At 36.7% G+C, this 12,687-nt stretch overlaps 1 protein-coding gene across 1 annotated transcript in view; it reads left to right on the forward strand.

Annotated features, from left to right (window-relative positions):
- LOC137633353 (uncharacterized) overlaps positions 1–12,687 on the forward strand; it is a 224,657-nt gene that overhangs the window by 162,436 nt on the left and 49,534 nt on the right. The window contains exons 28-31 of the mRNA XM_068365605.1: positions 5,852–5,964; positions 6,749–6,968; positions 7,534–7,640; positions 8,398–8,512. Coding sequence (XP_068221706.1) covers positions 5,852–5,964; positions 6,749–6,968; positions 7,534–7,640; positions 8,398–8,512 — 555 coding nt within the window. The remainder of the gene's footprint in view (positions 1–5,851; positions 5,965–6,748; positions 6,969–7,533; positions 7,641–8,397; positions 8,513–12,687) is intronic.

A 12,687-nucleotide genomic window follows, 5' to 3' on the forward strand; every position in this document is an offset into this window, starting at 1 on the left:
TTAGTTATTTTTTTATGGTACATGCTCGGCCTGCAAATTCAAACGTTTTGTCATTGACACTATTTTGAGCTCAGTTTAGATGTCAACATGTTTATGGTAGGTGTGTGGGAATAGCTTGCCGAGTTCATGAGCTTGTTTCCAAGACTATTCTCATAGAAGGTCAGACTATAATAGAAGGATCCTGTGGTATTGGTGGGACAGGTAATCAATCTCCTGCAGTACATTTAAGGAGTATAATCCTTGAGAAGGATCCCATAGATACCTATCGGTTGATATGGGATTTTTTTAGCATCTTGATCCTTCCCATCTAAATCGTGAAGCAGACTAGTTAACATACATACATATACCAAAGGCACTTCCCCCAATTTTGGGGGGTAGCCGACAACAACAAGAAACAAAACAAAAAGGGGACCTCTACTCTCTACGTTCCTCCAGCCTAACCAGGGACTCAGCCGAGTTCAGCTGGTACTGCTAGGGTGCCACAGCCCAACCTCCCACATTTCCACCACAGATGAAGCTTCATACTGCTGAGTCCCCTACTGCTGCTACCTCCGCGGTCATCTAAGGCACCGGAGGAAGCAGCAGGGCCTACCGGAACTGCGTCACAATCGCTCGCCATTCTTTCCTATTTCTAGCACGCTCTCTTGCCGCTCTCACATCTATCCTCCTATCACCCAGAGCTTTCTTCACACCATCCATCCACCCAAACCTTGGCCTTCCTCTTGTACTTCTCCCATCAACTCTTGCATTCATCACCTTCTTTAGCAGACAGCCATTTTCCATTCTCTCAACATGGCCAAACCACCTCAACACATTCATATCCACTCTAGCCGCTAACTCATTTCTTACACCCGTTCTCACCCTCACCACTTCGTTCCTAACCCTATCTACTCGAGATACACCAGCCATACTCCTCAGACACTTCATCTCAAACACATTCAATTTCTGTCTCTCCATCACTTTCATTCCCCACAACTCCGATCCATACATCACAGTTGGTACAATCACTTTCTCATATAGAACTCTCTTTACATTCATGCCCAATCCTCTATTTTTTACTACTCCCTTAACTGCCCCCAACACTTTGCAACCTTCATTCACTCTCTGACGTACATCTGCTTCCACTCCACCATTTGCTGCAACAACAGACCCCAAGTACTTAAACTGATCCACCTCCTCAAGTAACTCTCCATTCAACATGACCTTCAACCTTGCACCACCTTCCCTTCTCGTACATCTCATAACCTTACTCTTACCCACATTAACTCTCAACTTCCTTCTCTCACACACCCTTCCAAATTCTGTCACTAGTCGGTCAAGCTTCTCTTCTGTGTCTGCTACCAGTACAGTATCATCCGCAAACAACAACTGATTTACCTCCCATTCATGATCATTCTCGCCTACCAGTTTTAATCCTCGTCCAAGCACTCTAGCATTCACCTCTCTCACCACTCCATCAACATACAAGTTAAACAACCACGGCGACATCACACATCCCTGTCTCAGCCCCACTCTCACCGGAAACCAATCGCTCACCTCATTTCCTATTCTAACACATGCTTTACTACCTGTGTAGAAACTTTTCACTGCTTGCAACAACCTTCCACCAACTCCATATAACCTCATCACTTTCCACATTGCTTCCCTATCAACTCTATCATATGCTTTCTCCAGATCCATAAACGCAACATACACCTCCTTACCTTTTGCTAAATATTTCTCGCATATCTGCCTAACTGTAAAAATCTGATTCATACAACCCCTACCTCTTCTAAAACCACCCTGTACTTCCAAGATTGCATTCTCTGTTTTATCCTTAATCCTATTAATCCGTATTCTACCATACACTTTTCCAACTACACTCAACAAACTAATACCTCTTGAATTACAACACTCATGCACATCTCCATTACCCTTATATAGTGGTACAATACATGCACAGACCCAATCTACTGGTACCATTGACAACACAAAACACACATTAAACAATCTCACCAACCATTCAAGTACAGTCACACCCCCTTCCTTCAACATCTCAGCTTTCACACCATCCATACCCGATGCTTTTCCTACTCTTGTTTCATCTAGTGCTCTCCTCACTTCCTCTATTGTAATCTCTCTCTCATTCTCATCTCCCATCACTGGCACCTCAACACCTGGAACCGCAATTATATCTGCCTCCCTATCATCCTCAACATTCAGCAAACTTTCAAACTTTCAAGACTAGTTAATAATTACAATAATGAGTTTGCTGTTAAAAAAAATTATTTTTTTTCCTATACATAAACCAATTTTGTGTAATGTGAGTTCTCTCCTCCCAATCCCTTCTTTTCTTGTAGTTCATGATGCAGCCAATAGAAAAACCAGTGATTGCTACTAAAGGCTTGAGGATTCCTCCCCTCCCCCCTGTACATTATCCATCCACATAGACTATCTGCTGTATTCTCAGTAAAAGATTTTGTAGGTTTTCTAGATTGTCTATTTTTGAGTCCAAAAGACAGTCAACAAATAATATCTATAAACAACAATGGAATATTTTTTATTGGTGCAAACGTAGGAATGTTCAAGGAACATGAACCAATTTGAATAATATTGTAGAGTATATTTTTATTTTAGGAAAACAAATTTTCTATTAATCCTATTAAGGGTTCTAAGTCCATGCTTCATATTTTGCTTAAACATCTATGATTGGATCTATCAGCGTCTGGTATTGTAGATATTTTTAGGTTTTGCTATTGAGAAATTTCCGGCGTTTTGAATTGCTTAGTAGAATGTAGATGTAGTTTTACAATATTTCAAGAGTTCTCATTTGAACCTTTAGAAGAACTTTTTATTATAAAGATCTCATGGTTTTGAATTTCTTCTATATTTAGCATCAGCTAAGCATATTGGTGAACTACAAGCTCTCTCCTATATGGGGTTTGGCAAGTACAGTATAAATATTTTTTCACTTTTACTTACCTTCAGGGCTATAAATAGTATAAAGACAAAATGTGCGGGTCAATATTTCCATATTCTTTCCTTGGAGAAAAAGGTCTGCAATACCTCGAAAAATATAATCCGATGTTCCATAAGGGTTGTTAAGTTTTATTAGGAAAAAACTGAAAGCATTAGGTTTTTTAAATCTTTTGATACCAATTTTAAGTTTTAACTTCTAGGAGTTTTAGTTTTGTAATTTATAATCTGGGAGTATGAGTTATTGTTCTTTCTTAGCTTACTTTGAATTACTGTTTAATGAGTTTTGAGGATTTAGGGGTACAGTAGTACAGTAGTTTAGATTACTGTATTTGAGTAGGCTTTGGCTTTAGATTTCACGAATCTTTAATTCTCTGTTCCACCTTCATCTCTATGTGGGAGTCGGTAATATGAACACCTTAACACCGAGGTTTATACACAAGCAGAATTTTAATAACAAATGTACTTATTTCTATACTTGTCTAGCATTCATATACCACCCCGCTGACTAGTGGTCAAAGAGATAGTAGCACTACTTTCAACTTCAAGACTGAAAGACAAAGGGAAATGATAAAATCACATGGTAGTACAGTATTGCCATGTAATTCCAATAGTGCACTGGGGTATTAGAGCAATTACAATGAAAGAAAATGGAAATTTTAAAATTTCAGTATAAGACTTTGACATTGGTCAGCTTCAAAAGAGAAGCTATATGAACACCAGTGGAGTATTTATATATATATATATATATGTGGTTTTATTATAAAAAATTGGGTTTTGTCTTAATTTTATTATGGATAGTGTCAGACCAATTTCATAACCATTAGATTACCATAGAAGTCCTTTTACCAGCCCGACTGTGACTTTGCTGTTGCCAAATAATCAAAAGTCTCTTGTATAAGGTGACCCCGTAGAAATGCCTTAAAACTATATTCAAACCTAATATATCCCCTAAGTGACCTCAAACAATTCACAGAAATGCAAGACATTGATGCAAAACAATCTCAGTTGCTTAAAACAGACAAAGAAGGGGAAAAAGAATTAACGTTTATAGGCCTACTCCTGTGATTTCATATATTGTGGGATACCCAAATTTTTTACCCCCTAAAAGATTATCATATATTTAGAGTAATATGCAAGTTCCTTTCTAAGATGAACTTATAATAAACCCCTATTTTCCTGCTCCTCTTTAGCCCAAATTCTAGCTCAGAAAGTTACTAAAAGAAAAAGAGAATGGTAACGGTATTGTAGTAATGCATACAGTTGAAAAAAATAAAACAGCTGTTTTTTTATGAACCATCAAATTGGATAATAGCTGTTTTCCTTGCATTTCAAGTTTTGTATAATAGTAGACAATTACAAATGACATTTAATAGAATATGACTGCTATAATTTTATTTTACCAATTTTCATTATGGACAATATACTGTTGAAATTAAGCACAAAGTTGTAGCTGAAGCTAGGAAAACAAACAATACTCAAACTGTTTGACATTGGGGCGAGATATGTCCATTACTAGAGAAAAGCAAAAAGAAAAATTAATTTATGGTGTATTTGGTTTATGAAAAAGTTAACTAGATTGCACAAAATCTACCTAAAGAATTGAAAAAGTTCATTTCCTATGCCTTGTACCCTAGTATCACTTGAGCTAAAGACTAGAATTATCATGCATCAGCAATAGAGAAGAAACGCCCCTAAACTTTGATATGCCATTAAACTTGTTATTAAATAAAATGAGAAGTATTTTTACTAAAAACTATATACCTTTATATGCTAAAATTAAAATGATAGTTCAAATAATTGTTTCTTTTGCAAGTGAAAAATAAATCCCTTGGTAGTTTGCCTTAATCAGCAGATTTTAAAACCATAGATGAACATTTATAAATGTAAAGAATGAAAAATAAGCGTATTTGCTCTTTTTCATAAAACAATATGTGAATATTACATGCAGTATTATAGATACAGTTAAGTAAAATATCAGTTTGATCAAAATCCTGCTTCGGAGCCAGGGTATGGCTAGTATAATTCTGTTTGTTTCCTTCAACTTTCTTTAATTGCTTTACATTTACCATTTTTCTAACATGTCTTATGACTAAGGTAAGGTACAGTATTAATAAAACAAGATAAAGTAGCAACATTCTTACATTCACTAAGAACTTGTTTTCTCATCTGATTTTTTTCATCTTCTAATTTTATTTCCTACATATTTTTTCAAGTAAAATTACACCACATCACACACTATGTATTCATTGGAATCTGATGAATGGAAAGGGAGAATACTGTTACTTACAACAGCCCATGTAATCCCAGATGTCAGATCAGCTGTTGTTTTGCTTGTGCGCTCAAACAGTAGTCGTTTCTTCGAAGGAGCTTGGTTTCTTCGAAAGGAAATTATTGTGCATGATATAATTTGATATCAATTCGGAAACATATTTACCATTTTAAACCCGACACATAACTCGATAACAAAACTTGAGCAATCAACAGTATTGCTGATAAGCAGTGGCCTGCAAAATTTAAACCGGCAGTAGTCAATAAATTTTGGATAATATTTAATGAATAAAGTTTGGCCTGTGGGTGCTGGTTAATAGTGTTTGTCAATGCATTGAGTACTGGTTAAAAGGACTTTTACTGTAGGGTAATTATTATATACATGATGGATTTTGTATGAGAAAAATTAATTTCTTTCATTACTTATCTTATTAAAGTATATTGTAAAGATATGAATACAGTAGAGATTCTTATAGTTTTGCAAACAATGTATGTTGGAGAGTTTTGTAGTTTAATAAATGTTTGTCATTTTACTGCTTTAGAGGAATTTTTCAATAACTGATCAATTTCTGATAAATTATGTAATAATAAAGTTTTTATTTTGCAAATTTGATTTTTTACACAGGTATAGTGACCCTTAGAGATGGTGCTGATATACACGATCTTTATGTGGAGTCAAGCTATGGTCTTGGAGTATCAAGACTTTTGGAGAATTCTGTTAGAGATGATGAGGATATTGTAAGTTTTATGGATTTGTAATTTAATTCATCTCTAGAAGTTTTCCCTTGTTCTTTAAAGTAATCTGAAGGCTTTTTATCCTACATATAGAAGATTTGTTGCGGAAAGTCAATCCAACATCAATAAATTTGGTAGAGATTTAATTCTTCATTGTGTAGCTTCTGTACTTTTTTTATTGCCCCAGTATGCTTTCTATTTTGTGCTTAAATATTTTGATTTAATTGGCCTTCATAACTGTTTAATTATGAGTGAACTCATAATTTTAGTTTTTCATCATATGATTTTGCACAAAAAAGAAATTTTAATAAAATTAATTTTTATACTCCCCTGATTTTCATAATGCTGACTCATAGATTATACAAGGGAGTTATATGGGGGAGCAGGAGCCTCCATATCTTTTGTCTCTCTTGCCAGGGGAAATTGTGATTTAGATAATTGTGAGGAGTGCAAAAGTTTTACTGTTGCTGCAGCCTCTGAAGCCTTATCTGAAATAGCTTAATCTAAAGCCTAACTAATCCAAAATAAGATTCAGATTATATCTTCATCTTTAATAAAACTCTCTCTCTCTCTCTCTCTCTCTCTCTCTCTCTCTCTCTCTCTCTCTCTCTCTCTCTCTCTCTCTCTCTCTCTCTCTCTCTCTCTCTCTCTGTGTGTGTGTGTGTGTGTGTGTGTGTGTGTGTGTGTGTGTGTGTAAGGATTTCTTTAAGAATTTTTATTTATATTATAAAATCACTTCTGATCAGATTGCATTACTCATCACTCCCCTTTTTTTCCTTTTTTTCAGGAGTTAGATTGTCACATTGACTTCCAGCCTCAGGTTATCTCACAGAAGTTAACCGTTTCAGAATCAATAAAGAACCTGGATGATAAGGGCATTTTGGTGAATGGTGTCAATTTGTCAAGGGCTCTTTCGAATTCTGCTAGATTAACAAATGGTACATTTCTTGTCCATGGAAATGTCAACTTTACAAAAGGATTTAGGACAGATAATCTTCATGTTAGAGGTTAGTGTAAAGTAAGAAATACTTACAACTATTATTTATGCATTGTATATTTTTGTAATACATAAAAAAATGTTTTGGCATTTTATCCACAAAATTTAATACATCTGATGTACATTGCATTTAACCATTTTATTCCCACCAATTCATGAATTGAATTTTTTTATCCAAGACCCAGACCCTTTTTTTGGTATGTCTTATTTAACTTGTTTAGGCACAAAAACTAGAGAAAAGCATGTTTTATAAATTATTCTTTTTGAAAAGTGTTTCTTTCTATTCATATATAGCTTTACGTATTTTGTAGAAATATTTGTGTATGTAAGTAAAAGAAAACAAACAATATCACATGTACTATAGATTACATCATACGGGGCTGAAGGGAGTAAAAATACTTTGATGTAGAATTTCTTATAGGATTTAAAGGCTATAGGCAGAGGGGCTGTTCAAAGAATGAAGGAAATCTTAAAAAAAAAAATTCAAAATTTTCACTACGCCTTTTACAATGCAATAAAAATATTTTATTTCGCAGTTACTGAGGAATTTTTTAAACTTGTTTATTTCTTTTCAGATTACATTGATAATGTAAGGATTTCAGATCTAGTTAACTTGTTGAAAACAGACAGAGTTGCAGATGTAGTCTTTTTGTCTCCTATTAACATAAAGGGAAATTTAAAGGTGTGTATTGTAATTTGTCTCTGCTCATACATGCATAAATGCTTTATCTATGCATTAAAAATTTAAAGTTAAGTTTATTAAAATAACATTTCTTTTGCTAAATTTCTGTTCCTCACATATATTTGTGTTTTGAGTTTCAAGATTGATCCTTTAATTTTGCGGTAATTCTTTTATAGTACTTTGATTCTCCAAACTAAACTGTTAAGTACATTTCATTATGAAAAATAAAGGTCACCAAGCAAGCAATTTTTCCAATAAATGCAAAAGAATTAAAGGAAACCTGGTTTGAACATAGGCCTATGAAGGAACTTTTCATGGAGGAGATAAGTGTGCTTTAAACTACTTAGATAAGATTCTGGTACTATAAACTGTTTAAAGTAACTAATGCATCATCATTTCCATCATTTCCTGTCTAAAAGTTTTTTTTCATATTGTCGGAACTCTGACACAGTCTAACAAATAAATTGATGGGCGACATGCTAGCAAGACCAGGCAGCTGCTGTCTATGATGCAATTTCTTTCATGGGTAGCCATCACTTTCCAGTAATCCACCTGATTACTGCAAACAATTTCTAGTTATTGATTGAGACAATGTTAAAAAGTAAAATTTTCATAACATGGACAAAGCAGATGTTGGCCTCTAGGTTTAGTGTTGAATTTGTTTACATTTATAAACATTGCATAATGTTGAATAACTGCTAAAGATTTTAAAATATTGCGACATTTAGATGGAATGTTTTCTTTTTTTTCTGAACAGGTGCATGGTCTTATAGATGGTCTTGATTTGGAAAAAGAAATGAAAAACAGGATAATGCTTTCCACAAGTGAAACTTTGAATGGAAATTTCACATTTGATGAATTAATGATTGAAGGTAAGAAGCTAACCTATCTCCTTTATTTAGCATTGTAGAATATTGAAGGGTTTGTTGAATATTTTAATCATAAAATTTATTTGAAACTCGGAGATGATGATGTTGCATTAGAAAAACTCAATATCGAAAAGGGGAAACTTTGTATAAGAACACTTACCAAAGAGTTAAGTGCCATGTAACTAAAGCACTGTGATTTCACTATTATAACTATTGATGTTGCATTGAAGCAAATGACCAATGAAAGATTGCAATGTTTAATGCAATCTGTGGACCCAAATAATTAAGATCTACTGTACAAAAAGGTTGCGGGTGTGACCACCAGCGCCGACTATCGGCCAGATACCGCATATACTTGTCAATTTCTTCAGTTCTTCTCTGTCGGTCTTGTCGACAAGTTGGTTCCGCTCGCTTTATGACCTCGAGTTTTCGACCGAATTGGTGAAGTACTTGGTTTTGGTTTTATTGCTTTCGCCGTGTTGGATTATTCAATACTATCTTCAAAAGAAATGCTTTTGAAAGGAGAGGAAAAGTGTTTTGCCCTTGCTTTTTTTTTAATCTCTGGTTTTTCCATAGAGAAAAGATGGCCGACCCTTCCCTCAGTGTACGGAAGTGTGTTAAAGGCTTTTAGTAATTATTTTATCACTTTATAAATTATTGTTGATATTTATAGATTTACCTCTATATATTTTATATTTTATATCTCACCCGCCTTTATTAGGCCTCTTCGATTAGCTTCCATTTATACTAAACATCAAGATAAATTTTATGTTTTTGTTTATATGCGGCCTTTACCTATTCTTTGTAGGCGGTCCTAACTTGGAAAACGAGATTAAACAACGTTGAGCCCATTCAACTTTTATTTTTGTTTAGTTTAAAACAGTTGCTCTGTAAGAGTGATGAGATGAATATTTTTTAGAAAATATTTTAAGAAATATATTCTTTGAATAGTCTTCGTGCTGTTTTTTCAAAGATGAACTAACGTTTGGTTTATTTATGCTACGCAGTTTGCGCTCTATCGTTACGATAGAGAAAGAGAGAATCACGGTTTCACTTTGCAGAAAGAGTAAATCGATTTTGACGTTTTGTTCATTCTTCTTTCAAACTGAAGTGTTTTAGATACTAATTTAAAGGAACTTGTTAATTTTCAATTTCTTAGTCCTTTCAGTTTTTTCCTTTAGTCAAATAACCTGTTATTGACGAAGGGTGAGTGGGCCATTCTCTTGTGAGTGACAAGAGAGAGAGAGAGAGAGAGAAAGAGAGAACGATCCGATCTTTATTCTCGTCCCAAGTCTCTGTACAAGGAGTTTGGGAGCGAGTAACGTTGTTCTCGATTCAGTTTTTTACTCTCGTCCCAAGTCTCTGTACGGGGAGAGAGGATAAAACGTTTTAGTTTTTATTCTCGTCCCAAGGCACTGTACGGTTAGAGATTGAAAACGTAGTCCTTAGTGAACTAGTGTTTAGTCTCCTCCCCAGTCACTGATCTTTTTAACTTTATATATTTCCGTTTTATTCGATATATATGTATATGTTTATTGACTTTTGCATGTGTGTTTCATTTTGTACTAATGTGCTTACATTATACGACTCATTTCGCAATTCTAGCCTTTTGATGTAAGGGAGAATTGCGTGCTTCAGGTAGAAATCAGTTTTATTCATGTCTAATGTGAAATTATTAAAAAATACGATATCAGTGAAGTAAGTGCAAAAAACATGTTCTGTGTTGCGGAGGGTTCGTTTGTTCGTGCTTGTCACTTGCCTAGTCCGAGACCTCTTTCAGGCTCCCCTGCACCAGGGAGAAAGAATGTCGTAGGACCTAAGGGAGTGAGGAGTGTAAACCAACGAACAGACGTTCCCTCAAAGGTATCAGACGTTGCTCGGCAAGCACGTCCTTGCCATAAGACAGGAGAGACGAAGTTTCTCCTCGTCTTCCGATGATTCGTCTCTTTAAAAGCCTGGGCGTAAAGTTTCGAGACGGTTGAAACGTTTATTAGTTCCTTCAGAACAAGTTCAACGTCCTAGCTGTAGTCATAATAAGAGTCCCGTTCATAGCGATGACGTTCATGTACAGACGTTTCTGCCACAGACTCGACATGACGTTGAGCGGTAGACACCGTAGACACAACGTGACATCGAGTATCAGTCACCGTAGTCTCGATATAGCATCGATCAGCAGTCACTGCTGTTTACTACGTGACGTTTGAACGTCAGCCACCGCAGTCACAGGTTGATCCGAAGTTAAGTGTTTTGCAAGATATGCTGTTAAAGCTTTCTTCTTTAATAGAAGCTTTCGATCCTGTTCCTGTGCGAAAGGATCCTTTGCTTTTTGTACGTCACGGTTCTGGGATACGTGATTCGGGTCTTCAACCTTCTAGACGAGCTTTGTTATGCCACGCTGACGTTATCTCTAGTGACAGCTTTGCTGTTAAGCGAGATGCGGAGCATAAATCTCGATGTAACTTTGATCGCTTTGAACGTCAGCCACCGCAGTCACAGCGTGACGTTGAGGTGCAGACACCGCAGACACGACGTGACGTTGAGCGGTAGACACCGTAGACATGACGTGACGTCGAGGGTCAGTCATCGTAGTCACGATATAGCATCGAACAGCAGTCACCGCTGTTACTACGGGACGTTTGAACGTCAGTTACTTCTGTCACGACGTGTAGTAGAATAACATTCTCTGCAGTCACGACGTGACATCGACCCTCCAACTTTAACTTCTGTTCATATACAAGTTGATGTAGCCTGTCAGGCTTTTCCTTCACGTCATTCTGAATATAAATCTCCTTCTCGCAAGACTTTAGATTTATCAGATGATGTGCCTTCTGAAGAAGTTGATGACCCCCTTTCAACTAATGTACCTTTGGGGAGTCATTCAGAAGAGGAGTAACCTAGGGTGGTCCAACAATCCCTTGTATTTTAATTATGAATTTCTTTAGTGAAATTTTGTCCTACTCGTTTTGTAACGGCTGCTCCGCCTTCTGAGTTTACTCTTGGCATGACTTTCTTCGACTCCTACTTTTACGAAGTCAGTTCTCTCTTGTTCTTCCAAGAGGGCCATGCTCTTATTGGGAGACTGTTTGGAATCCAGGAGAAGTTTAGGAAAGTCTGCTTTTGCTTTTCCTCCTTCTTAATTAGCTTCTCGCTCGGGCATCTGGTGTGACACAGGAGAAGCTCGAGGAGAAGTTCTCGGCTTGGGAGTACCTGCCTCTGCCCAGGGAGACTTCTTAATCCTTGTGGACTCTCCTCGTCGTCTAGCCATGAGACGCTCCAAGATTTTATGGTCGGCTTCAGAGCTAGACCATCTCCTGTTAGGAGTTTTTTTTAGAGCGTTTGAAGTTTTTATTTGTTGGATTGGTCCCTGGGAGCCTTAAGTAAGAAGGTCTCTCCAGCTGTCAATGTATTGCTATACAATTATGTCATGCATGAACAAGGCTATCAGGGATGGCTCCAATGATCTGGCAGCCACGTTCACTGCAGGAACAAGGCTATCAGGGATGGCTCCAATGATCTGGCAGCCACGTTCACTGCAGGAGTACTTAAGATGTAAGTGCGCTCAATGTGTTCATTGTCAAGACAAACTTCACGATGAAGACTACCAAATCTGTCTTGGCAGCAGTAAGGGAAGGCGACTGGATGGTCTCTCTCGACCTTCAGGATGCATACTTCTACATCCCGATTCATCCAAACTTTCAACAACATCTGAGGTTTGTGGACGGGAAAGTAATGTACCAATTTCGAGCACTGTACTTCGGCCTCATTCCTGCTCCTCTTGTTTTTACAAGGCCCTTGCAAAATGTAGCAAGCTTTCTACATTTTTTGAGGATTCAGAGCCTCCCTTTATTTTGACGACTGGCTAATCAGGGCGTCGTCATTAAATCGCTGTCTGGAGAGCCTCTAATGGACATTAGACCTAACCAAGGAGCTAGGTCTCATAGTGAACGTAGAGAAGTCGTAACTTACAGTGCCCCATCCCAGACTATTCTTTATTTGGGAATGGAGATACAGTGTCGGATTTTTCGGGCCTTTTCGTCTCCCACAAGAATGGAACAAGCTCTGTTAAAAGTCCTTCACTTGCAAGAGAAAAACAGTTGCTCTGTAAGAGTTTGAACTTGCCTCGTGGGAACTCTTTCATCGCTGGAGTAGTGTATCTCTCTGGGGAGACTCAACCTTTG

This window comes from Palaemon carinicauda, chromosome 42, assembly GCF_036898095.1.
Source record: "Palaemon carinicauda isolate YSFRI2023 chromosome 42, ASM3689809v2, whole genome shotgun sequence".
In the NCBI taxonomy this organism is placed as follows: domain Eukaryota; kingdom Metazoa; phylum Arthropoda; class Malacostraca; order Decapoda; family Palaemonidae; genus Palaemon; species Palaemon carinicauda.